This window comes from Muscardinus avellanarius, assembly GCF_963383645.1.
Source record: "Muscardinus avellanarius genome assembly, chromosome: 16".
NCBI classification, from domain to species: domain Eukaryota; kingdom Metazoa; phylum Chordata; class Mammalia; order Rodentia; family Gliridae; genus Muscardinus; species Muscardinus avellanarius.
The window spans coordinates 69,551,161-69,578,173 of NC_137802.1; the positions used below are offsets into that span (position 1 = coordinate 69,551,161).

At 45.8% G+C, this 27,013-nt stretch overlaps 1 protein-coding gene across 7 annotated transcripts in view; it reads right to left on the reverse strand.

Annotated features, from left to right (window-relative positions):
• Positions 1 to 24,341, reverse strand: part of RNF157 (ring finger protein 157) — a gene marked incomplete at both ends in the record, with an annotated part of 85,581 nt that extends 61,240 nt beyond the window's left edge. For 6 of the 7 annotated variants that reach the window (XM_080713341.1, XM_080713337.1, XM_080713336.1 and 3 more), the window contains 2 exons: positions 3,492 to 3,610; positions 24,254 to 24,341. In XM_080713341.1, coding sequence (XP_080569467.1) covers positions 3,492 to 3,610; positions 24,254 to 24,341 — 207 coding nt within the window. The remainder of the gene's footprint in view (positions 1 to 3,491; positions 3,611 to 24,253) is intronic. The other variant, XM_080713339.1, reaches the window with a different exon arrangement.
• Positions 24,342 to 27,013: the final 2,672 nt, after the last annotated feature.

The window sequence follows — 27,013 nt, forward strand, 5'->3', positions numbered from 1 at the left end:
AAATGGCAGAGCAGATCACGCTCCGGAGCCCAACAGCTAGGTTCAAGTCCTGACCCATTCCCTACAAGCTCAGTGATCTGCATTTAAACTCTCCGGGTCTCTTGTTCTTCACCTGTCAAGTGGGGACTTTCCTCATTAGGACAGGAGGATGCTGTGATGAAACATATGACGTGCTCAGGGCAAGCAGGCGGGGAAATGAGGAACTGTTCAATGACCGTTAGTCATTGCTATTAAATAACGTGTGAGAGAGAAAAGGAACCCAGGCTACGTGTATTCTGTATTCTATATTTCTATGTAGTCACTTGAAGTTACTGACTTGCTTTCCTAACATGAAATGACAGCATGATGGGTTTTTTTTTTTTGGTTTTTTTTTTTTTGGTAGTACTGGGGGTGGAACCCAGGGGCTTTCTACCTCTGGGCTACACTCCCAGACCTTTTTTATATTTTATTTGGAAACAGGGTCTCACTAAGTTGCTGGAAGCCTCACTGAGTAGCTGAGTCTGGCTTCGAACCCGTGCGATCCTCCTGTCTCAGCCTCCCAAGCGCGGGAATTACAAGTGTGCGCCACCATGCCCGGCCAGCATGATGTTTTTTGATAAATTTGCTCTGTATAGCAAGCATTAGGCATACTTAACAATTACTACATAAAAACAATATCCTTAGTGTCAACAATCCCTTAGAAGAAAAACAGTTCAAACTTAAGGTCAAGGCTGCCACCCAGTAATTCAGGAAGAGCTCAGGCTCCCACAGAGGTGTAAACAAGGTGACTCAACATGAGGAGTTTGCCAGCGCAAACCTAACTAAGCACTTGCTAGCCGGGCGTGGCGGCGCACGCTTGTAATCCCAGTATTTGGGAGGCTGAGACAGGAGGATCTCGGTTCACGGCCAGACTCAGCTACTCAGTGAGGCTCTCCGCAACTTAGTGAGGCCCTGTTTCAAAATAAAGAATAAAAAATAGAGGTGGAGGTCAAGCATGGTGGCTCACCCTTGTAATCCCAGCATTTGGGAGGCTGAGACAGGAGGATGGGGGTTCGCAGTCAGCCTCAGCTACTTTAGTGAGGCTCTCTGCAACTCAGTGGGGCTCTGTTTCAAAATAAAGAATAAAAAACAAGGCTAAGGGTGTAGCTTGGAAGTAGAATGCCCCTGGGTTCCATCTCCAGTACCGCAAAATAAATAAATAAATAAAATTAATTTAGGCCCAAGATGGAGGACCATCAGCAGATCAATATTCCTTAAAAAAAAAAAAAAAAAAAAGCTAGAGCCGGGAGTGGTGGCGCACGCTTGTAATCCCCGCGCTTGGGAGGTGGAGACAGGAGGATCGCGCAGGTTCAAAGCCAGCCTCATTACCTTAAGAGACCCTGTTTCCAAAAATAAAAAATAGGTCTGGGAGTGTAGCCCGAGGTAGAAGGGCTTCCAGAAACCCAAGTACAAAAAAAAAAAAAAAAAAAAAAGCTTGTAATTCCCACGCTTGGGAGGCAGAGATAGGAGGATCACGCAGGTTCAAAGCCAGCCTCTCACTGGCTTAAGAGACCCGGTTTCCAAAATTAAAAAAAAAAAAAAAAATATATATATATATATATATATATATATATATATATATATATATATAGTCTGGGAGTGTAGACCAGGAGGTTGAAGGGTTTCCAGAAACCCAAGTACCACAAAAAAAAAAAGCCAGGCCTGTAATCCCAGCATCTGGGAGGCTGAAACAGGAAGATCAGGTTCACAAACAGCCTTGGCTACTTAGTGTTGCTTTTTTGCAACTCAGTGAGACCCTGTTTCAAAATAAAGAATAAAAAGTAGGGGCTGGGGACAAGTGTGGTGGCACATGCTTGTAATCCTAGAGTTTGGGAGGCTGAGACAGGAGGATCGTGGTTCATGGCCAGCCTCAGCTACTTAGTGAGGCCCTCTGCAACTCAGTGAGACCCTGTTTCCAAATAAAGTATAAAATAGGTCTGGGAGTATAGCCCGGAGGTAGAAAGCCTCTGGGTTCCACTCTCAGTACCACCAAAAAAAAAAAAAAATTATATATATATAATAGGTCTTGGAGTGTAGCCCGGAGATAGAAGGGTTTCCAGGAACCCCAGTACCACCAAAAAAATCAATGAATTAATCAATCAATCAGTCAATAAAATAAGGCTTGGAGGTATAGCACAGAAGTAGAACACTCCTAGGTTCCATCTTAAAAAAAAAATTCTCCAGGTCACTTGCCTATGTCAAAATCTTAAACATTCCCCAAAGCCTACAAAAAAGAGTGAAAACCTCTCAAGGTAACAGAGCCCCATCCACCTTACCAATCTGACTTCACTATTAGGCCAGAATGGCTGTCTTATTGGTTCCAGGAAAGAACAAATCATGGGCTGGAGTATAGCTCGGTACCACTTGCCTAGCATGAACGAGGCCCTGGATTCCAGTACCATAAAACAAAAAGCTATGCTCAGCCAGGCATGAGCACATACTTGCAGTCCCAGTACTTTAGAGGCTAAGACAGGAGGAGTGCAGGTTCGAAGACAGCCTCAGAAACTTAGTGAGGCTCTCAGTAACCCGCAGAGACCCTGTTTCAAAATAAAAAATAAAGCAGGGCTGAGATGTAGCTCAGAGGTAGGATCCCCTGGGTTAATCCCCAGTAACACTAACACACACACACACACACACACACACACACACACTCTCTCTCTCTCTCTCTCTCTCATCTCAGCTCTGCATTCTCAGTACCAGGAGCATAGTAGTTGCTCAGTAGATATCTGATGATTCAACAAAAACCATGAACGCTTTAACCTGTAACTCCGCCTCCCTCCTGGGAAGCCCCCTTTCCACCACCTAGTGCACTGGTCGTCTTCAAAGCCCTCCTCAAATGCCTCTGCACAGACAGCACTGAAGCAGCCTGCCCATTCCTACAACAGCTGATCACTCAGATCCCTACTTCAGCCAACACTTAGGAGTCTTACCGTTACACACCAGACTTGGCTCCACGTCTGGCACGTGACAACGCTTCCTGAAGGAGAAGATGGGCAGGAAACAGGAGAACATATGAACAGAAGCAGCTCGGCAGGCACGGGGCCTGCGCTGAATAGCCCAGCACTTGGGAGGCTCAGGCGGGAGGGTCACAGGTTGGAGGCCAGCCTCCGTAACACAGCAAGACCATTTCAAAGTAAGGAATAAAACGGGGTTGCGGTGACGCATAAAGGTAGGATGCCCCTGGGTTCAATCCCCAATACCACAAAATAAATATACACAGAAGCTCATGTTCAGTGTCCTGAGGGGAGGAAGTGAAGGCAGGAGGCAGGTGAGCGGTCGGACGAGGTGGCCTTCGGGCCCGGCAAGGCTCACGTTCTGAGCCCTCCCGCCTGCAGTGGCCTCTGTGGGTCCCTCCAGGACCCAGACGCCTAGACTCTGCAGCGCAGACCAAGCCACCGCTCTGCCGAGCCAGCAACTGCAGACTTGCTTTTTACACGACTCTGTGAACCGGCCACTGGAGACTACAAACCTACCGCGACTGGTCTGTTCCCCAGGAAGTTCAGATCGCTGTTCTCGCCAAACAGGTAGCCCTCGGGATGGGTTGAGTCAAACTTCTCTCCCCCCATGATGAAGTGGCTGGCAAAGTAGCTGCCTACAGAGGAAAACAAAACAATCAGACAGGCAGGAGGCAATCAGACTGAAGACGAGGAAAAGAGAGTCAATTAAGAAATGTGTCAGGCCGGGCGTGGTGGCGCACACACGCGTAATCCCCCTGCTTGGGAGGTGGAGACAGGAGGATCGTGTGGGCTCGAAGTTAAGAGACCCTGTTTCCAAATGAAAAAGTATAAAAATAGGTCTGGGTTTCCAGGAACCCCAGTACCACCAAAAAAAAAAAAAAAAAAAAAAAAAAAAAAAAAAAAAAAAAAAAAAAAGCCGGTGTGGCAGCGCATGCTTATAATCCCAGCATTTGGGAGGCTGAGACGGGAGGATCGCGGTTCACAGACAGCCTCAGCTACTTAGTGAGGCTCTTTGCAACTCAGTGAGACCCTGTTTCAAAATAAAGAATAAAAAATAGGGCAGGGGGTGTAGCTAGGAGGTCAAATGCCCCTGGGTTCCATCCTCAGACCCGCAAAAAAAAAAAAAAAAAAGAAAAGAAAAAGTGTCAGGCATGGTAACACACACCTATGCTCCTAGTACCTGGGAGGCCGAGTCAGAGCTGCAGGTTCGAGACTAGCCTCAGCAACTTGGTGAGATCCTGTTTCAAAATAAAAATTAAAAATACAAAGGAAGCTGGGCATGGTGGTACATGTTTGTAATCCCAGTACTTGGGAGGCTGAGACAGGAGGATCGCACAGGTTTGAAGCCAGTCTCAGCTACTTAGTGAGGCTCTCAGCAACTTAGTGGGTCCCTGTTTCCAAATAAAAAATAAAATAGATCTGAGGCTGTAGCCTGGAGACAAAAGGCCTCTGGGTTCCATCCTCAGTACCACAAAAAGGGGAGGCTGGAGGTACAGTTCAGAGGTAAAAAAAAAAAAACCCTAGGTTCTATCTCCAGCTTAAAAAAAAAAATGTCATTAGAAGCCGGGTATGTGTTGAGCCAGGTGTAGTGGTGCATGTTTGTAATCCCAGCATTTGGGAGGTTGAGACAGGAGGATCCTGGCTCATGGACAGTCTCAGCTAATATTTAGTGAGGCCCTTTGCAACTCAGTGAAACCCTGTTTCAAAAATTAAAAAGTAGCTGGGCATGGTAGCATATGCTTATAATCCCAACATGTGGAAGGCTGAGACAGGAAGATCTTGGTTCATGGACAGCCTCAGCTACTTAGTGAGGCCCTCTGCAACTTAGTGAGACCCTATTTCAAAATATAAAAATAAAAATAGGGCAGGGGGTATAGCTCGGAGGTAGAATGCCCCTGGGTTCCATCCCCAGTACTGAAAAAGACCTGAAAAAAAAAAGAATTAAAAAGTGACTAAAAAATAGGGCTGGGGGTAGAGCTCGGAGGTACAATGCCCCTGGTTCCATCCCCAGTACTGGGGGAAAAAATTATTAGGACACAGTGGTACGTTCCTATAATCCCAGCTACTTGGGAGGCCGAGGTACCAGCTAGTATGGTAATCATACCAGTTGGAAGCCAGTCTGGACAATTTAGTGGTCAAACTATAGCCTCAGCCCTATTTTTTTTTTTTTTTTTTTTTTGGTGGCACTGGGGGTGGAACCCAGGGGCTTTCTACCTCCGGGATATACTCTATACTTTACTTGGAAACAGGGCCTCACTAAGTTTCTGAGAGACTCACTAAGTAGCTGAGGCTGCCTTTGAACCTGTGTGATCCTCCTGTCTCAGCCTCCCAAGGGCTGGGGTTATAAGTGTGCACAACCACGCCTGGCTTTTTTTTTTTTTTTTGGTGGTACTGGGGTGGAACCCAGAGGCTTTCTACCTCCGGGCTATACTCCCAGACCTTTTTTATATTTTATTTGGAAACAGGGTCTCACTAAGTTGCTGAGAGCCTCACTAAGTAGCTGGGGCTGGCTTCGAACCCGTGCGATCCTCCCGTCTCAGCCTCCCAAGCGCGGGGATTACAAGCATGCACCACCACGCCCGGCTTTTTATTTTTATTTTAAAACAGGGTCTCACTAGGTTAATGAAAGTCTCACTATTTGCTGAGGCTGGCCTCCCAAGTACTGGGATTACCGGTGTGCACCATCACGCCTGGCAGAAAATATGAATTTAAATAAAGTAGCTGGCCCTGGCTTACCTACCAGTGCCACAGAGACTACGGGGTTCAGTCAGGGCACTTAGTGAACCCAGGGCTATGGGAGGAGCCAGGCAGACACTCTCAGCTTCACTACCAGGGCTAATGTCCAGGACTGCAGGTTTATTCATCACTGCAGGTTCTCTGTGCCCCACCGCTACCAGCCAGGTATAGATATTAAGCCGTACAGAAATTAAGCGTAACTCAGTCACAGTTCCCCTCAGCCTTACCAGACGACCTAGGAACTATGCCAGGATAGATGGCACCGATAATCACCAATGAAGTCTAGGGATACTGACAATCCCATCTGGGAATGTCTTAATTCTGATAATCACACAAATGCCTCTTACCCCAAATTTCAATGATCTGACTCTAAACTATTCAAAGAAAAGAATGCATACCATAATAAGCCTTTGTCAATACTCTCACACCCCAACCCTCAAATTAATACAGAGAATTTATGAAATGACAATAGGCTTCTTTATGTGTTAAACTGCTAGGATATATCGAAACTCCCTTAGTCACTTGCAATTTTTTGTTGAAGAATTATAATGAACTAAAAAAAAATGGTAGCAAAATCTGCATGGTACTGGCACAAAAACAGATGTGTGGACCAATGGAAGAGCATAGAAGATAAAAATATAAGCCCTAACACACCCGTTGGCCCCTCTCTCTACCCTGTACAAAAGTCAATTTGAGATGGATCATCAAAGACCTAGAAATTAAACCAGCAACCAAGGCCAGACGTGGTGGCGCACGCTTGTAATCCTCGTACTTGGGAGGCAGAGACAGGAGATAGCGCAGGTTCGAAGCCAGCCGTGCTGGCTTAAGAGACCGTTTCCAAATAAAAATATAAAATAGGTCTGGGAGTGTAGCCCGGAGGTAGAAGGGTTTTCAAGAACCCCAGTACCACCAAAAAATAATAAATAAATAAATAAATAAATAAATAAACAAACCAGCGACTAATTTTTCAACATATAGACACTCCAATAAGACCCCAAAAGCTCAGAAATAAAACAGAAAATCATAAACAGGATGCCATCAAATTAAAAGATTCTGTGCAGTGAAGGATACAATTAAGAGTCTGAAGACAGCCAGGCGTGGTAGCGCAGGCTTGTAATCCCAGTACTGGGGAAGCTGAGACAGGAGGGTTACAGGTTCACAGCCAGCCTCAGCAACTTAGTGAGACCATCTACAACTTAGTGAGATCCTATTTAAAAATTAAAAAAAAAGAATAAAATATGGCTGGGAGTGTAACTTGGGTTCAATTCCCACTACCAAACACAAAAAGAAAAAGAATACAAACAACATTAAGTGCTGGCTGGGCGTGGTGGCGCACGCTTGTAATCCCCGCGCTTGGGAGGCGGAGACAGGAGGATCACATAGGTTCAAAGCCAGCCACACTGGCTTAAGAGACCCTGTTTCCAAATTTAAAAAATGTAAAATATGTGTGTGAGTGTAGCCCAGAGGTAGAAGGGCTTCCAGGAACCCCAGTACCACACACACAAAACATAAATTAATAATAATAATAATAATAATAATAATAATAAATAATAAGTGCTGATGAGGATGTAGGTGGGATTATAAATTATTACAACCACTATGGAGATCAGTATGGAGGTTCCTCAAAAGCCTAGGAATGGCCAGGCGTGGTGGCACACGCTTGTAATCCCCGCGCTTGGGAGGCGGAGACAGGAGGATCATGCAGGTTTGAAGCCAGCCGCACACGCTGGCTTAGGAGACCGTTTCCAAATTTAAAAAATGTAAAAATAGGTCTGGGAGTATAGCCCGGAGGTAGAAGGGCTTCCAGGAACCCCAGTACCACCAAAAAAAAAAAAAAAAAAAACCTCTCATCAACCAGGTGAGCGATGTAGCTCAGTAGTAGTGCAACTGCCTAACATGCAAGCCTGAGTTCAATCCCCAGTACCGGAAAAGAAAAAAACATTAGTGTAGACAAACTTTCTAGAAAAAATACATTAATTGAACAAAGTAATAGAAAGAGCTGCAGAATTAATGATTAGGATCAATTTCTTCAAAATTGCATAGGGAGAGCCGGGCGTGGCGGCGCACACTTGTAATCCCAGGACTTGGGAGGCTGAGACAGGAGGCTCTCAAGTTTGAAGTCAGTCTCAGCTACTTAGTGAGACTCTCCACAACTTAGACACTGCTTCAAAATAAAAAATAATATAGAGCAGGGAGTGTAACTTGGAGGTAGAATGCCCCTGGATTTAATCCCCGGTACCACACACACACAAAAGAAAATTATTTCTAGATCTCTAATGGCATGCACCCCTATAGGGAAGAACGTGTGTACATACGAGTGCACGTGTGAATCTCAAACTATTCACAGTAATTACATTGGTGGCAGCATTATTATTCCGAGCATGTGATATAACACAAATGAGTGACTCTGCAATGTTTTAATTTTACTGTACCTGGGGTCACTGAGGGTAGCGATTCTCACCTGGGAGAACACTGAATGAAGCTAAGGTTAAAAAAAAAAGCATGCTGGATTTGAACTTAAAATTTCAATAAAAGCTCATAATGCGGTTTGTCTTTACAAATGTCTTCCAGCTCTGTCCTCCAGGAAGGCCTAGGGACAAGGACCTACAAAGCGGCAGAGCACTCCGGCCCCGACAGTGGTCCCCAACGTCATGTTCCGCTAACGAGAGCCAGGGCCGTGTGCAGGCCACATCCCAAGTCTGGGGCAGGAAATGCACAGGCTGGACCTGGAACATTTGTCTGTGCAGATAACACGGGCTCCCTCAAAGCCTGCTGGAGTCATGGCAAAAGGACTCCAGGGCTGACCTGCAGAGATTGCCACTGACCAAACATGGACTACATCAAGCTTCTTCAGGGGAATTACAGCAAGGACTAAAGTTCAGTTGATGTACAGAAATCTGTATGATGGGGTTTTTGGTGTTTTTTTTTTTTTTGTAATTTAGTGCTAGAGATTAAACCCAGGGCCTCTTACATGCAGGCAAAGGCAAGTGATACTTTAATAAACAAACAAAATACAAATGGCCATCACTGGAGGATGTTAGTGACCCAGTTCATTACTCATCCCTCAGTGTCCATGGGAAATTGGTTCCAAAACCTTTTGCAGATACCAAAATCTGTAGATGCATAAATCCCTGTATAAAAGGTCCTATTTTTAGCTAGGTGTGGGGGCATTTGCCTATAATCTCAGTACTTGGGAAGCTGAGACAGGAGGATCACAGGTTCAAAGTCAGCCTCTGCAAAAGAGCAAGACCGCTCAGCAATCAACGCTCTGTTTCAAAACAAAAACAGAAAGCCAGGTGTGCTGGCCCAGGCTTGTAATCCCAGCATTTAGGAGGCTGAGATAGGAGAATCACTTTCGTAGCCAGCCTCAGCTACTTAGTGAGGCCCTTTGCAACTCAATGAGACCCTGTTTCAAAATAAAGAATAAAAAACACGCTCGGAATCCCAGCATTTGGGAGGCTGAGACTGGAGGATCGTGATTTGCGGACAGCCTCAGCTACTTAGTGAGGCCCTCTGCAACTTAGTGAGGCCCGGTTTCAAAATAAAGAATAAAAAAATAGGTCAGGGGTTGTAGCTTGGAGGTCAAAAAAATCCCCTGGGTTCCATCCCCAGACCCGCAAAAAAGGGGGGGGGGGCTGGGCGTGTAGCTTGGAACGTAGGTTCTATCCCCAGTTCTGCAAAAGAAAGAAAGAGAAAGAGAGAAATAAAGGAAAAAAGAAGATAAAAGAAAAAAAACAAAGCCAGGTGTGGTAGTGCACGCCTACTATAATCCCAAAGTTGGGAAGCTGAGACAGAGGATCACAGATTTGCGGCCAATCTCTGCAACTTAGTGAGGCTTTCCACACCTTAGTGAGTGAGTGTTTCAAATCTCAAAATAAAATAAAACTACAGGTGTAGCTCAGAGGTTAAATAAAAATAAATAGGCCGGGTGTGGTGGCGCACGCTTGTCATCCCCGCGCTTGGGAGGCAGAGACAGGAGGATCGCGCAGGTTCAAAGCCAGCCGCGCGCTCTGGCTTAGGAGACCCTGTTTCCAAATAAAAATGTAAAAATAGGTCTGGGAGTGTAGCCCGGAGGTAGAAGGGCTTCCAGGAACCCCAGTACCACCAAAAAAAAAAAAAATAATAATAATAATAAATAAATAAATAAATAAAGCCGGGCATGGTGGCACATGCTTGTAATCTCAGTACAAGCTGAGGCCGAGACAGAAGGATCACAGGTTCAAGGATAGCCCCAGCAAGTAGTCAGACTCAGGAACCTAACGAGACCCTGTTTCAAAATAAAAAAATAAAAGAAAATAGGGCTGAGGCTGTAGCTTAGAGGTAGACTGCCCCAGGATTCAATCCCTGGTACCACAAAAATATAAATAATAAACAAATAGTAAGAATAAAAATATAAAAAGGGCCAAGGATGCAGCTCAGAGGTAGAATACCCTGGGTTCGATCCCAGTAAAACGCTCACATACACACACACCTGGTCATATCATTTAGTTATAGAATCCTCTGATATACTGTAAATCATCTGTTACTTCTAACCCTTAATACAAGGTAGATGCCACATAATTGTGTACTATACTGTATAGGTAATAATGGCAAGAAAAGTTTGCGCATGTTCAGTACGTACTTTTTTCTGAATCTATTAGCTCATATTTGGTTAGCTCTACAGACAGATACATAACCCATGGCTATGGACAGCAGACGATTTTGAAAACTGAGAAGGTCTGAAGCATGCACCTCACCTTTCCCATACAAACTAGACCGCAGAACGAGTGACCGCTAACAAATAGGGCAGGTTTCTCCTTACAGTAATATTCCAACTAAAAAATAAAGAAGGCTTAGCTTTACAATCCTGAACAAATTATTGTTCCCTTTCCTCTAATAAGCCAACCAGATACCAGCCTAATGATGAAGAAAGAATACAAGAGTCAGGGTGTGTGTGTCACCGGGGATGGAACCACAGAGCATTCACCCACTGAGCTGCACCTTATGTGGTACTAGGGATTTAATTCAGGGGTGTTCTACGACTGAGTTACCCCTCAGTCCTTTGCACTCTGAAACAGGGTCTTGCTAAGCTGCTGAGGCTGGCCTCGAACTTACACTTTTCCTGCCTCGGCCTCCCAATGACTGAGATTACAAGTGTGCCACCAGGCCTAGCCATACACGCACCTTTTTTTTTTCTTGCGGTACTGGGGGTGGAAGCCAGGGGCTTTTCTACCTCCGGAATACACTCCCAGACCTATTTTTATATTTTATTTGGAAACAGGGTCTAAGTTGCTGGGAATCTCACTAAGCAGCTGAAGCTGGCTTCAAACCTGCGTAATCCTCCTGTCTCAACCTCCCAAGTACTGGGGTTACAAGCGTGCGCCACCACGCCCGGCTTCATGCGTGCACTTTTAAAGCTGTAAGAAGAAAACTAATTTAATTAAGCTGCTAAATCCAACCACTGACTTACAGAAAATAGAAAAGAACATGATTAATGACAGTTCAGGACGGCAATCAGCAAATTCAGGATATGGAAAATTCCATAAAACAAATGACCAGGTTTCCTCAACAAATATTTTGCAAGGGGAAAGTATAGGAACAGAAAACCCAAAGTACAGACTTTATTTTAATCAACTCTTTATTTTCTCATTTGTGTTTGGGGGGGGGATACTGAGAATGAACCCAGAGGCAGTCTACCTCTTAGCTACACCTCCAGCCTTATTTTATTTTTGTTTTGAAATAGGGTCTCCAGCCGGGAGGGTGGCGCACGCTTGTCATCCCCGCGCTTGGGAGGCGGAGACAGGAGGATCGCGCAGGTTCGAAGCCAGCCGCGCCCGCTGGCTTAGGAGACCCTGTTTCCAAATAAAAATGTAAAAATAGGTCTGGGAGTGTAGCCCGGAGGTAGAAGGGTTTCCATCCCCAGGACCACCTTAAAAGAAAAAGGAAAAGAAAAAGAAAAAGAAATAGGGTCTCACTAAGTTGCTAAGACTGGCTTTAGACCTGTGATCCTTTTCTCTCAGCCTCCCAATTACTGTGATTACGGCCATGTGTGCCACCACATCAAGCTTATTTTCAACATTTTATTTTATTTATTTTTTATTTCTTTTCCTTTTTTTGCAGTACTGGGGATGGATCTCAGGGGCAGTCTACCTCCGAGCTACACCCCCAGCCCTACTTTTTATTCTTTAACTTGAAACAAAGTCTCACTGAGTTGCAAAGGGCCTCACTAAGTAGCTGAGGCTGTCCTTGAACCACCATCCTCCCGTCTTAGCCTCCCAAATGCTGAGATTACAAGTGTGCGCCATCACCCCCGGATTATTTTCAACATTTTAAAATAAACAATTTGCAAAGAACAGGACTTTCCTAGTCCTAGCTACTGTCCATACTCTTTCATTAGTTCTTCTAAAGTAACTGTAAAGCTAGGCATGGTGGTGAATGCTTGTAATCCCAGTACTTGGGAGGCTGAGACAGGAGGACTGCCGATTTGAGGACATCCTCAGCAAATACTGAGATTTTCATTACCCAGCAAGACCTCGATTTCAAAATAAAAATAAAATAGGGCTGGGGTTGTGGCTTAGAAGTAGAATTCCCCTGGGTTCAATCCCCAGTGTCACACACCAAAAAAAATTAAAAATATAACTGGCCGGGCATGGTGGCGCACACTTGTAATCCTAGTACTTGGAAGGCTAAAACAAGAGGATCACAGGTTCACAGCCATCCTCAGCTACTTGGAGCCTTTGCAACTTAGTGAGACCCTGTTTTAAAATAACAAAAATAGAGCTGGGGTGTAGATTGTAGGCAGAATGCCCCTGGGTTCAATCCCCAGTGCTGGAAAATATATATATATGTAAGAAATAAAATATAGCTGGGTGTGGTGGCGCACACTTGTAATCCCAGCATTTGGGAGGCTAAGACAGGAGGATCGTGGTTCAAGGACAGCCTCAGCTACTTAGTGAGGCCCTTTGCAACTCAGTGAGACCTTGTTTCAAGTTAAAGAATAAAAAATAGGGCTGGAGGTATAGCTCGGAGGTAGAATGCCCCTGGATTCTATCCCTAGTGCCACCAAAAAAAAAAAAAAAAAAAGAAAAGAAAAAGAAATAAAATATATCATCTGACCATCTGAGTAAGGCAAATAATGGGGTAAGGAAAGACAAAACCAACATCTCTTTCTATACACATACACACACACACACACACACACACACACACACACACACGTATATATAATTTTAATGTGTATATTATTTCATATATATGTGGAAGAGAAGTGAAGGGTTTATAGAGTCCTTTATGGAATACATTATCTGATTTCTTTTTCCTGTACTGTAAAAAAAAAAAAAAAGGAGCAACAATGAATTAGATGATAAAATGCCCACCCTGAAAAAAAAAAGATTTTTTTTTCCTTTCTGGCAAAGATAAACATTAATTGTTCATCAGACACTTTAGTCTCAAAATCATTTTGTTTTCAAAACCAACTTGAGATATTTTGCTTTACTTGTCTAGTAGAAGAACCAGTATATTTAATATAGAGCTTTCTTGTCCAGAATAAAATATGAACTAAAACAGCAAAAAAAAAAAAAAAAAAGGGAGAGAGAGAAGTAGCCGGGCGTGGTGGCGCACGCTTGTAATCCCAGCACTTGGGAGGCTGAGACCGGACGATCATGGCCCGTGGACAGCCTCAGCTACTTAGTGAGGTCCTCTACAACTCAGTGAAACCCGGTTTCAAAATAAAAAATAAAAAATAGGGAGCCGAGCGTGGCGGCACACGCTCAGAATCCCAGCATTCGGGAGGCTGAGACTGGAGGATCGTGATTTGCGGACAGCCTCAGCTACTTAGTGAGGCCCTCTGCAACTCAGTGAGACCTGGTTTCAAAATAAAGAATAAAAAATAGGGCAGGGGCTGTAGCTCAGAGGTCAAATGCCTCTGGGTTCCATCCCCAGAGCCGCAAAAATAAATAAATAAATAAAAAATAAAAAAAGAATAAAAAATTGGGCAGGGGTTGTAGCTCAGAGGTCAAATGCCCCTGGGTTCCATCCCCAGCCCGCAAAAAAAAAAAAAAAAAAAAAAAAAAATTACAAGTATGGTGGCATACGCCTGTAATTTCAGTATGTGAGAGGCTGAGACAGGAAGATCACAGGTTCAAGACCAGCCTCAGCAACTTAACAAGGCCCTAAGCAATTTAGCATAAAATAAAAATACAAAATATGACTGGGGGTCTAATTTAGAAGTAGAATGCCCTTGGGGGTCAAACCACAGAACCAAACCAAACCAAACAAAAACCTGAGTGGCCAGGGATGGTGGTTCATGCCTGCCCCAATATTTCGGAGGCTGACAGGAAGATCACAGGTTCAAGGTCAGCCTCAGCAACTTAGACTTTTTCAAAATAAAAATTTGAAAAAGGGCTCTCATTATAACTCAAAGATAGAATGCCCCTGAGTTTAATACTCAGTATCAAACAAACAACACAGCACTATCCTTTCTATTTTTACAAAGAAAAGCAAAAGACCTCTAGTTGTAGGTAAAATTTAAAAAATGCAATGTTGTCAACATATATACAATTATCACACAGTTTTCCAAAGCACTACCAGAAAGAAGTATAGCCAGGCATGGTGGCATACGCTTGGTTCAAGGACAGCCTCGGCAACTTAATGAAGCCCTCTGCAACTTAGTGAGAACCTGTTTCCAAAGTAAAAAAAGAAAAAAAAAAAGGTATATAACAAATAGTATAGTTTGGAGGTAGAATGCCTCTGGATTCAATTCTCAGTACTCTCCCCCAAAAAAGCAAATATACTAATGATATAAGACAAAACCTGATACCAACTCTGAGTTCTAATAACAGAAATTACAAAGATCAATTTTTTTTTTTCCTGTACTAAGGATGGAAATCAGGGGCATTTTACCTCTGAGCTATACCCCCAGCCCTATTTTTTAATTACTTAATTCTTTATTTTTATGTGTGTGTTACTAGGAGTGGAACCCAGGGGCTTTCTACCTCCAGGCTATACTCCCATACCTTTTTATATTTTATTTGGAAACAGGGTCTCACTAAGTTGCTGAGAGCCTAAGTAGCTGAGGCTGGCTTCGAACCTGTGTGATCCTCCTGTCTCAGCCTCCCAAGCACTGGGATTACAAGTGTGTACCACCACGCCCGGCTTCTGTATTTTTTTGGACACAGGGTCTCACTGAGTTGCAAAGAGCCTTACTAAGTAGCTGAGGCTGTCCGTGAACCCGTGATCTTCCTGTCTCAGCCTCCCAAATGCTGGGTTCACCACCACGCCTGGCTTATGGTAATTTTTACTCCTCCATCTTTCTGCTTTGTTCTGTATTGCTTTCAGGGTGTTTTTTTTTTTTTTCCTATAATGAAATATATCTGTAGATTATCCTGGTCATGCTACTTCCAAACTCTATCCCCAGAATTTCTTATTTTTTATTTAATTTAATTAATTTCTTTAGTGGTACTGAAAGTGGTACCCAGGGGCCTTCTACCTTCAAGCTATACCCCCAGTCCTATTATATTTTTTATTTTGAAACAGTGTCTTGCTAGGTTGATGAGAATCTCACTACTTGCTGAAGCTGTCCTCAAACCTGTCTCAGCCTCCCAAGTATTGGGATGATAGGCATGTGCCACCATAGCTGTTTAAAATAACAAATAAAAAGTGCTAGTTGTGTAGCTCAGAGGTAGAATGCCCTTGGGAAAGAAACAAGGAAGGAAGAAGGGAAGGAGATAATTAAGGGCTGAGATATAACTCAGTGGTACAGTATGTGCACAAAGTTCAATGGGGGGAGGAAAGAAAGGAAGGAGAGAGGAGAGGAGAAGACAGAACAGATTACTTAATTCCAGGTAAACAGCTACATCAGGTATTTCTAACCAGTGTGGTGAAAAAAAAAATTGTAAGATCAATTCAATTATATACCAATAACAATTAGGAAACCAAAATGTCTTTTTTTGTGTGTACATGTGGTACTGGGGATAGAACCCAGGGATATTCCCAACCCTTTTTCTTTTTTATTTTGAGATAGGGTCTTGCTAAATTGTTGAGGGTCTTACTAAGTTCTGGAGGCTGGCCATGAACCTGTGATCCTTCTGTTTAAACACTGGAATTACAGGTATATGCCATCATACCCAGACTTCATCTCTTAAAAAGTAAAACAAGTTGGGCGTGGTGGCGCACGCTTGTAACCCCAGTACTTGGGAGGATGAGACAGGAGGATATGGGTTTGCGGCAGCCTCGGCTACTTAGTGAGGCCCTTTGCAACTCAGTGAGACCCTGTTTCAAAATAAATTATAAAAATAGGGCTGGGGGTGTAGCTCGGAGGTAGAATACCCCTGGGTTCCATCCCCAGTACTGCAAAAAAAAAAAAAAATAAAATAAAATAAAAATAAAATAGTCATTTTATAAGAGCAAGCCTATAAAACAAACTGAGCATTGCCAACATCTATAAAGTTAATTTTTTTTTTTTTTTTTTGGTGGTACTGGGGATGGAACCAAGGGCCATTCTACCTTTGAGCTACACCCAGCCCTATTTTTTATTCTTTATTTTGAAACACAGTCTCACTGAGTTGCAAAGGACCTAAGTAGCTGAGGCTGTCCGAGAACCGCAATCCTCCTGTTTCAGCCTCCCAAATTCTGCAATTACAAGCGTGGAATACCATGCCTGGCTCATAAAGTTAATTTATACAAAGAGCTTATCCAGATAACTCGAGATCTCCTATCTCCCCAAAAAAAAAACAAATCTATCATGCCACTCACTGTCCCCCCCCCCAAAAAAAAAATCATCCTAAATAACAAGATGGCCACCAACTAGTCTTTTTGATGTCTTTATCTGTGGCTGTAAGCTTTCAGATTAGATAACTAATATCCATACTTTCATTTCTTTGAAGTATAACACTTAAAATGCTGCCGACTGACTCAACTAGCCACTGTTCTTTCAAGTCAACCCTGTCCAACAAAAATGTACTGTGTTCCACAAATGCAAGCCACAGGTTTGATTTTTTATAGTGCTGGATAGGGATAGATCCCAGGATCTCATGGATCTGAAGCATACCCTGTACCACTGAGCTACATCCCCAAGCCCACATATGTCACTAACAACTTTTAATAGCCCGCTTTGGTGGCGCACGCTTGTAACCCTAGCACTTGGGAGGCTGAGACGGGAGATCGTGATTCTCAGCGTCAGCTACTCAGTGAGGCCCTCTGCAACTCGGTGAGACCCAGTTTCCAAATAAAGAATAAAAAATAGGGCTGGGGGTGTAGCTCAGAGCTGGAATGCACCTGGGTTCCATCCCCAGTACCGAAAAAAAAAAAAAAAAAATTCAATACCACTTAAAACAAGTAATGAGCCGGGTGGTGGCGCACACTTGTCATCCCCACCCTTGGGAGGCTGAGACAGGAGGATCGCACAGGTTCGAAGCCAGCCTCAGCTACTGAGTGAGGCTCTCAGCAACTTAGTGAGACCTTGTTTCCAAATAAAATATAAAAATATAGGTCCGGGGGTATAGCCCAGAAAGCCTCTGGGTTCCACCCCCAGTACCACACACACAAAAAAGTAATGAGACTGAGGGTGCAGTTCAGTAGTGCAGTACATGATCAGCGTATTCAAGGCCCTGGGTTTATCTCCAGCACCTCACATACACACACTAAAAAAAACAGGTAAGATTAATTTTTTTTTTTTTTTTTGGTGGTACTGGGGTTCCTGGAAGCCCTTCTACCTCCGGGCTACACTCCCAGACCTATTTTTACATTTTTATTTGGAAACAGGGTCTCCTAAGCCAGCGCGCGGGGCTGGCTTCGAACCTGCGCGATCCTCCTGTCTCTGCCTCCCAAGCGCGGGGATTACGAGCGTGCGCCACCACGCCCGGCAAGATTAATTTTGATATATTTTATGACGCCATATACATTCAAAATGTTATCATTTCAACATGCAGTCAAGTTATTGAGGCATTATACTTCCCACTAATTACAGCCCGTGTGTGTGTGTGTGTGTGTGTGTGTGTGTGTGTGTGTGTGTGTAGTAATGGAGACTGAACTCAGGTGTAGTAATGGAGACTGAACTTAGGGGTGCTATGCCTTTGAGATGTACCCCCAAACCTTTTTATACTGACACAAGGTCTTGCTAAATTGCCAAAACTGGCCTCAAACTTGACATCCTCCTGTCTTAGCCTCACAAGTACTGGAATTACAAACATGTACTACCATGCCAGGCGCTTGCCTCAGTATCAAAAAGAAAAAAAATAGCTTTGATATATAACTTATATATTATACAATTCACTGATTTTTGTGTGTGCGATATTGGGGATTAAACCCAAGGGCATTCTATCTCCAAGCCCTATTAATTTATTTATTTATCTAGTTTTGAAACAAGGTCTCCCTAGGTTGCCAAGAGTCTTGAAAAACTGCTGAGGCTAGCCTCAAACCTGCAATCCTGTCTCAACCTACCGAATACTGGGATTACAGGGAACAATCCAGAGGTTTTTAGTGTATTTACAGTTATGTAACCATTCATCACTATCTAATTTTAGAACTTTTTATTACCCCAAAAGAAACCCATTAGCAGTCGCTCCTCATTCCTCCCTCCCCCCAGCCCCTCACAGTCACTAATCTACTTTGTCTCTATGGATTTACCTCTCTGGACATTTGGTATAAATGGGATTATACAATAGATGGCCTTTTGCACATCTCCTTTCAGTTAGCATAATGTTTTCAAGGTTTACCCATGATGTAGCAAGTTTCAATGCTTCGTTCCTTTGTATTACCAAATAACATTCTAGTGTATGAATTTACCACACTGTGTGTGTGTGTGTGTGTGTGTGTGTGTGTGTGTGTGTGTGTGTGTTACTGGGGATTGAACTCAGGGGATTCTGCCTCTGAGCTATATTCCCAGCTATATTTAATTCTTAATTTTGAAACAGGGTCTCACTAAGTTACAGAAGGCCTCAAGAAGTAGATGAGGTTGGCCTCAAACCTGTGATTCTCCTGTCTCAGCCTCACAAGGACTGGGATTACAGGTGTACATCACCATACCCAGCTACCACAGTGCGTTTATAAATTGCATTCATCAGAGCATGGTGGTGCACCCTTATAATCTCAGCATTCGGGAGGCTGAGACAGGAGGATTGCAGGTTCACGGACAGCCTCAGCTACTTAGTGAGGCCCTCCATAACTTAGTGTGACCCTGTTGCAAAATGAAGAATAAAAAATAGGGCAGGGGGTGTAGCTCAGAGGTTGAATGCCCCTGGGTTCCATCCCCAGACCTGCAAAAAAGAAAAAATATGTGTTTATTTGAAACAAAGTCTCACTAAATTGCCCAAGCTGTCCTCCAATCTACAGTCCTCTTATCTAAACTTCCCAAGTACTAGATTACAAGTGTGTGCCATTCTACTCAGCTTAAATAATTTATTTTCTTTGGGTGCTGGGGAATGAACCCAGAGGCACTCTATCTCTAAGCTACACTCCTAGCCCAATTTTATTCCTTATTTAGAAACAAAGTCAGAGCTGGGCATGGTGGTACACACTTGTAATCCCAGCATTTGGGAGGCTGAGACAGGAGGAGCGCAGTTCGAGGACAGCCTCAGCTACTTAGTGAGGCCTTCTACAACTCAATGAGACCCTGTTTCAAAATAAAGAATAAAAAATAGGGGGTGTAGCTCAGAGATAGAATGCCCCTGGGTTCCATCCCCTGACCCGTAAAAAAGAAAAAAAAAAGAAAAAAAGAAACAGAGTCAGCTGGGCGTGGTGGCCCATGTTTGTAATCCCAGGACTTGGGAGACTGAGACAAGAGGACGGCAGGTTCAAAGCCAGCCTCAGCTACTTACTTAGTGAGGCTCTCAGCAACTTAGTGAGACCCTGTTTCCAAGTAAAATATAAAACAGGTCCAGAGGTATAGCCTGCAGGTAGAAGGCCCCTGAGTTCCATCCCTAGTACCATGCACACACACACAAAAAGGAAACAGAGTCTCACTAGGTTGCTAAGAGCCTTGCTAAATTGCTGAGGCTGGCTTTGAACCTGTGATCCTCCTGTCTCAGCCTCCCGAGTACTAAAATTACAAGCATGCACCACTATGCCCAGCACTTAATAATTTACAAAGACTGTCATTTTTTATTTTGTTTTACATGTTCAAGCATTCTTTCAGCAACTAAAAATTCAAGCTTGGCACCTAGTTAGCAAGAATCATTAAAAGAGGAAGCCAGTGGTGGCGCACATTTGTAATCCCAGCATTTGGGAGGCTGAGACAGGAGGATCGCGGTTCCAGGACAGCCTCAGCTACTTAGTGAGGCCCTCTGCAACTCAGTGAGACCGTTTCAAAATAAAGAATAAAAAATAGGGCTGGGGGTATAGCTTGAAGGTAGAATGCCCCTGAGTTCCATCCCTAGTACTGCAAAGAAGAAAGAAGAAAGCAAGAGAAAGAGAGAGAGAGAGAAAGAAGGAAAGAAAGAAAGGGAAAGAAAGAAGAAAGAAAGAAAATAGGGCTGGGGGTATAGGTCAGAGGTAGAATGCCATTGGGTTCTATTCCTAGTACCACAAAAAAAAAAAAAAAAAAAAGAGGAAGCCACCATGACATTGTACATGTCCACTTGACCAGGCTACTGTGCCTAGCTGTCTATCTAGAACTAGCCGGATGCTGCTGTGAGGGATATTGAGTGTGTGATTTACATCTTTACCAGCTGACTTTAAGTAAAGGAGATTATCCTTGATAATGTGGGTGCACTTTATTCAATCAACTGAAGGCCTGAAGAGAGAAACCTGAGGTTTCCCAGAGAGGAAAGAATTCTGCTTCAATACTTTTTTGTTGTTTTTGTGGTGCTGGGGATCAAAGCCAGGGGTGTTCAGCTTCAAGCTACACCCCCAGCCCTGTTTTATTTTTATTTTTGAAGCAGGGCCTTGCTAGGTTGATGAGTCTTACTACTTGCTGAGGCTGGCCTGGACCCTGCAGTCCTCCTATCTCAGCCTCCCAAGTACTGAGATTACAAGCGTGCACCACCGCGCCCCACTCTGCCTCAAGACCGTAACATAGAAATCTACCAGTGTGCCAGCCTGCTATAGAAATTTCAGACTTACCAGCCCCCACAATCACGTGTGCTAATTCCTCAAAATAAATTTCACATATATTGCTTATTGGTTCTGTTACTCTGCTGGCACGGCCACCAAATACCTTGTATTACTAATATTACCTTCTATGGCCCACATCGCTATCTACAAATTTGATTAGAGGGCTTTTATCCTGCTGCTTGCCATAGGCATGAACCATAAACACGTGAGTCAAAATCTATACACTGGTGCAGCACAATGCATAATATACAGCAGGTGGCCAATAAAATGTGCTGATGGTAAGAAGTAGAAAGAGAAAGATACTGAAGAACAAAAGAACACCATCCTAGCCAGGCGTGTGGCGCACACTTGTCATCCCAGCATTAGGGAGGCTGAGACAGGAGGATCCAGGTTCACGGCCAGCCTCAGCTACCTAGTGAGGCTCTCAACAACTCAGTGAGACCCTGTTTCCAAATAAAATCTGAAATAGGTCTGGGAGTATAGCTCAGGGGTAGAAAGCCTCTGGGTTCCACCCCCAGTACCACCAAAAATAAATAAATAAACTAATTAATTAAAAAGACTAAAAAAAAATGGGCCTTTTTTTGAGGTACTAGGGATGGAACCCAGGGGCCTTCTACCTCTGGGCTACATTCCCAGACCTATTTTTATATTTTTATTTGTAAAAAGAGTCTCACTTAGGTGCTGAGAGACTCACTAAGTAGCGGAGGCTGGCTTCGAACCCATGTGATTCTCCTGTCTCAGCCTCCCAAGTACTGGGATTACAAGTGTGCGCCACCACGCCTGGCCCTATTCTTCATTTTGAAACAGGGTCTCACTAAGTTGTGAAGGGCCTAAGTAGCTAAGGCTGTCCACAAACTCGATCTTCCAGTCTCAGCCTCCCAAATGCCCGGCTCTATCTATATATATGCTTTTAAAATTTGTTCTTGGCCGGGCGTGGTGGCCCACGCTTGTAATTCCAGTACTTGGGAGGCTGAGACAGGAGGATCTGGGTTCACAACCAGCCTCAGCTACTTAGTGAGGCCATCCGCAGCTTAGTGAGACCCTGTTTCAAAATAAAGAAAGAGCCGGGCGTGGTGGCGCACGCTTGTCATCCCTGCGCTTGGGAGGCAGAGACAGGAGGATCACGCAGGTTCGAAGCCAGCCCCGCGCGCTGGCTTAGGAGACCCTGTTTCCAAATATAAAATGTAAAAATAGGTCTGGGAGTGTAGCCCGGAGGTAGAAGGGCTTCCAGGAACCCCAGTACCACCAAAATAAATAAATAAATAAAATAAAAGAAAGAAAGAAAAAGAAAAAAAAAAAACAGGGCTGAGAGTGTGGCTGGAAGGTAAAATGCCCCTGGATTTGCCGGGCGTGGTGGCATACGCTTGTAATCCCCACGCTTGGGAGGCAGAGACAGGAGGATCGCGCAGGTTCGAAGCCAGCTGCGTGCGCTGGCTTAGGAGACCCTGTTTCCAAGTAAAAATGTAAAAATAGGTCTGGGAGTGTAGCCCAGAGGTAGAAGGGCTTCCAGGAACCCCAGTACCACAAAAAAAAAATAAAATAAAATGCCCCTGGATTCAATCCCCAGTACCTCAAAAAGAAAAGACTGGCAGAGTGAAGAGAAGGCTTTCTTTTGGTCCATTATCCTTTTATTATCATCATCCAAGATTTAGAGTTAGTTGTACTGATATCCTTTGGAGCGCAGCCTTCCAGAGATTTACCTCTGTTAATTTCCATCTGGAAGGAGGGGCCACCGCTCTCCTGAAGCAGCAAACCACTGAAAATTCCGAACTTAGCAAAACACGCGGCAGATTCTGATCAATAAAGCCAAGCGATTAAAGAAAAAATCCACAAATACTGCTGCATATTTTTGTCTATTAAAAAAAGACGTGTGCTTCCTTTAGCACTGGCTTCGCAATCATAATTAGCCAGAGTTTTATTAAAATTCTAATGGTCCAACCGAGCGTGGTGGCGCACGCTTATGATCCCAGCGTTTGGGAGGCTGAGACAGGAGGATGGCGGTTCACGGACAGCCTCAGCTACTTAGGGAGGCCCTTTGCAGCTCAGTGAGGCCCTGTTGCAAAATAAAGAATAAAAAATAGGGCTGGGGGTGGAGCTGGGAGGGAAGAATGCCCCTGGGTTCCATCCCCAGTGCCGGGAAAAAAAAAAAAAAAAAACTGTAATGGTCCACAGCTCTATCTCAGACCTTCCTAAAACAGCGCTTACACATACTCATCTCTGCAAGGATTCATTCTTTGGCACAAAAGCAGTGCGGAGTGGGGGGAGCGGGGAAGCTCCAGCAGACACTCTGCAGGGAGACAGGTTCATTGTCTGGCCTGCCTTCCACCTGGCACAAACTGGACTCACTGCTGAGAAACCAGCGCTTCTCATTAGCATGTCTTTATTCTACCCAGAGGAAATCGGCTCAGCTCCAATTCTGACACCTCACTGCAAGATCGCCAAAATCGCCATCAGGTCCTACGCCAGAGAGAAAGGTGGGAGTCCCCAGAAGTCTGGCGAATAACAAGTAAAAATAAAGATCGGATAGATAGCCGAGCATCTGGCGCACGCTGGTAATCCCAGCGTTCGGGAGGACGGCGGTTCGTGGACGGCCTCAGCTACTCAGTGAGGTCCTCTGCAACTTAGTGAGACCCTGTTTCAAAATAAGGAATAAAAGCCGGGCGTGGTGGCGCACGCTTGTAATCCCCGTCCTTGGGAGGCTGAGACAGGAGGATCGCATGGGTTCGAAGCCAGCCTTAGCGACTTAGTGAGGCTCTCAGCAACTTAGTGAGACCCTGTTTCCAAAAAAAGAATAAAAAAGCCGGGCGTGGTGGCGCACGCTTGTAATCCCCGCGCTTGGGAGGCTGAGACAGGAGGATAGCACGGGTTCGAAGCCAGCCTCAGCTACTGAGTGAGGCTCTCAGCAACTTAGTGAGACCCTGTTTCCAAATAAAATGTAAAAAAAAAGGTCTGGGAGTATAGCCCGGAGGTAGAAAGCCTCTGGGTTCCACCCCCAGTACCACCAAAAAAAAAAAAAAGGAATAAAAAATAGGCCGAGGGGGTGTAGCTCGGAGGTCGATCCCCCAGGGTTCCATTACCAGACCCTCAAAAAAGAAAGAAAGAAAGAAAGAAAGGCCGGGTAGGTTGGGTTATGCGCCCACAGTTCGGACGGGCTGATTCCCCCTGCCCTGTCTCCTCCGCCGTCAAGATCCTCCCGCACCGCGATGCTGAGGCCGCCGCGGCCGGGGACGGGAGGCATTTATTTGCCTTTTTAAAGTGAAGCTCAGCTGCTGCTGCTGCTGCTGCAAACACACCTGACACCCCACACATCTGAAACACGCCTGGCCTCCACCGCGGAGCTGTCCTACCCCACAACCCGGGCAGGGGCCCCCCTCCCTGCTGAGGCGCCCGCGTCCCCCAGTGACAGCTCCTGGGGAAGGCCCGGCCTCCGCGGCGGCTCCGGCACCCCGGGCTCCGGCCGGCCGCTGCCGCCCGCAGGTGCCCGCCGCCCTCCCCGCCGCCGCCCCGGCGCTCACCGGACTTGGGAGGGTAGCGGTACACGGAATTGGACGGGACGTCCACCTCCTCCACGCCCGCGTGCTGCCGGCTCGTCAGGGCCCCCATGGCCGCCGGGGTCGGCTGCCCGCCGCGGCCGGCGGGGCTGCGGCGCTGCGGCTGTGGCGGCGGGGGCCCCCGGCGCGCCGCGCAGCATCCTCCGCCCGCCCGGCCGCGGCGCCTCTGCCGAGGGGTCGGGCTGGGCCGGGGGCGCCGCCGCCTCGGGCGCGTGACGTCACGGCGGCTCGCGCGGGGCTCAGCCAATCGCGGGGCGGGGCGGGAGCGCCCGCGCCGCGCCAGCCAATGAGCGGGCGGCGGGGCGGGCGGCCCGGGACTCGCGGTTCGGGACTCGCGGCCGGCGGCGCCCCGGCTCCCCCGCCGCCTTTGTCCCGGCGCTGCCCTCGCAGCACCCCGGGGCCCCAGCGGTCGGGGACCCCAGGCCGGGGCCCGAGAGGAGGGCGCCCGCCGCCCCCAGCCGAGGAGCCTCGGCGCGTCCCCCAGCGCTGAAGCCCGAGCGCGCCGCGAAGCCCATCTTCCAGGAGCCAGAGGACCAGTGGATGCTGGGGACCGGCTGGGAAGATGTGGCCGGTCCTCTCCAGGGCATCTCCAAGCGCTCGGAACTCCGCACGCTGCTGATGGCTCCTAGAGTTAGGAGAGCATCCCTCCCAGAGGATGGCGCATTGCCCCTCCGCCTGTTCTTGGACACCTTTGCAAAGGCTGTGCGTGTGGTCTGCGGCCCGCGAAGAGGAATCGGGGAAAGGGATCGAGCAGGGTGAACCCGGGGGCTCCCTGGATAAACACAGCACCCCCCCCTCCTCCCTGCAGTGGGCAGCTAGGGCAGGCAGAAGACGTCATTCCAAAGCTTAATTACAGTCATGTGTGTTTTCGACCTTTTTCTTTTATCTGCGGTTCTGGTGTTTTTGTTTTTGTTTTTTTTTCTGAAAGGACAGACTGACTGGTCAGCAGAAATTTCAACTGCTAGAACGTGACTTTGAGCCGGGCGTGGTGGAGCACGCTTGTAATCCCAGCGCTTGGGAGGCTGAATCAGAATGAGCGTACAGGTTCGAATCCAGCCTCAGCTACTTAGTGAGGCTCTCAGCAACTTAGTGAGACCTGTTTCCAAATAAATTATAAAAAAAAAAATAGGGCTGGGGGAGTGTGGCTCGGAGGTAGAAAGTCCCTGGGTTCTACCCCCAGTACCCCCCCCACACACACACACAAACCACACACACACAAAAAAATAGAACGTGACTTTGATGACTGTCAACATTGAGAGTAGTAGTACGCTTTGGGTTAAGACTTTTTTTTTTTTTTTTTTGGCGGTATTAGGGATGGAATCTATGGGCATTCTACCTCTAAGCTATACCCCCAGCCCTCAGTCCTATTTTCTTATTCTTTATTTTGAAACAGGGTTTCATTGAGTTGCAGAGAACCTCACTAAGTAGCTGAGACTGTCCACGAACTATGATCCTCCTGTCTCAGCCTCCCGAATGCTGGGATTAAGCCTTCTCTTGATCAAGTCTGCAAAGCTATTTTTAGAGTCTTCTTTCCTGATCATGTTTTCCATCTTCTGTCACCCCCTTTTCAGCAGTAGCCAACCAACCTGGCACTAAAGTTACCTACTCACAGTTGCCTTGATTTTCTCCGAGGGCTCCAGGGTGGCAGGAAGCCATCCCTGTCATGTAGGGTGACCGCTGGCAAGGAGCGACAGGGCAAGTCCCAGCCCGAGTTGCAAGCTTTCCCATAGCAGCGGGCTCTGACCGCTAGAAGCCTTCCAGACATACCTTTGGGAGGAAACTGGGTCCTCCTCCATACACCTTTCTCCACACACACGTCCTACCTGGCAATTAGTCGGTAAAGGTAAAATCCAAGCCCTGAAGGCTCTAAATAGAACACCTTCAGCATGTCACAGAATAAAATATTGCCTTATAATTTGGGGCTGTGTTTCAAAAGCCCTTGTTCTTCCTGGGGTCATCCCTCCCCTTATGGATTTATGGGTGTCATGTCCCAGTTGCTTAGAGGTATCTTCTCCTCCTACCTCAGATTGCCCCAAGCCTAGGAAACGGGTTCATTCCCAACTTTGGTGTTTTTTTTTTTGTTGTTGTTGGGGTTTATTTGTTTGTTTGTGATACTGGTGATGGAACCCAGAGGCAGTCTACCTCTGAGCCAAACCCTCAGCCCTATTTTTATTTATTTTGAAACAGGGTCTTTCTAAATTGCTGAGTGTCTGGCTAGATTCTGAACCTGGTCTTGAACCACAAACCTGCACTCCTACTTTATCAGCCTGCAAAGTATTGGGATTGCAAGTGTGCACCACCAGTTCCAGTGCCTTTTTTTTTTATTTTTTAGCGACAGGGTTTTGCTGAATTGCCCACGCTGGCCTCCAACTTTCAGTCCTCCTGCCTCAGCCTCCCAAGTACTTGGATTCCAGGAAGTACATGCTATTAATACCCCTGTTTTTCAACTGAAGAGACCAAGGCAGAGGAAGAAAATGGGACACCAAGTTGGACAAAACCAAGACTCTAAGCAATTGTATAATTTGGGGCTAATCCCCAAGAAACTTTCTTTCTTTGTCTGTAATAAGTAACTCAAGACTCCTTATAAAAAGAAGTGATGAACAGTGGCAGAAGAGGCAGAGGGGATAATTCAGAATACTTCTAGCCGGGCGTGGTGGCGCACACTTGTAATCCCAGCATTCGGGAGGCTGAGACTGGAGGATGGCGGTTCACAGACAGCCGCAG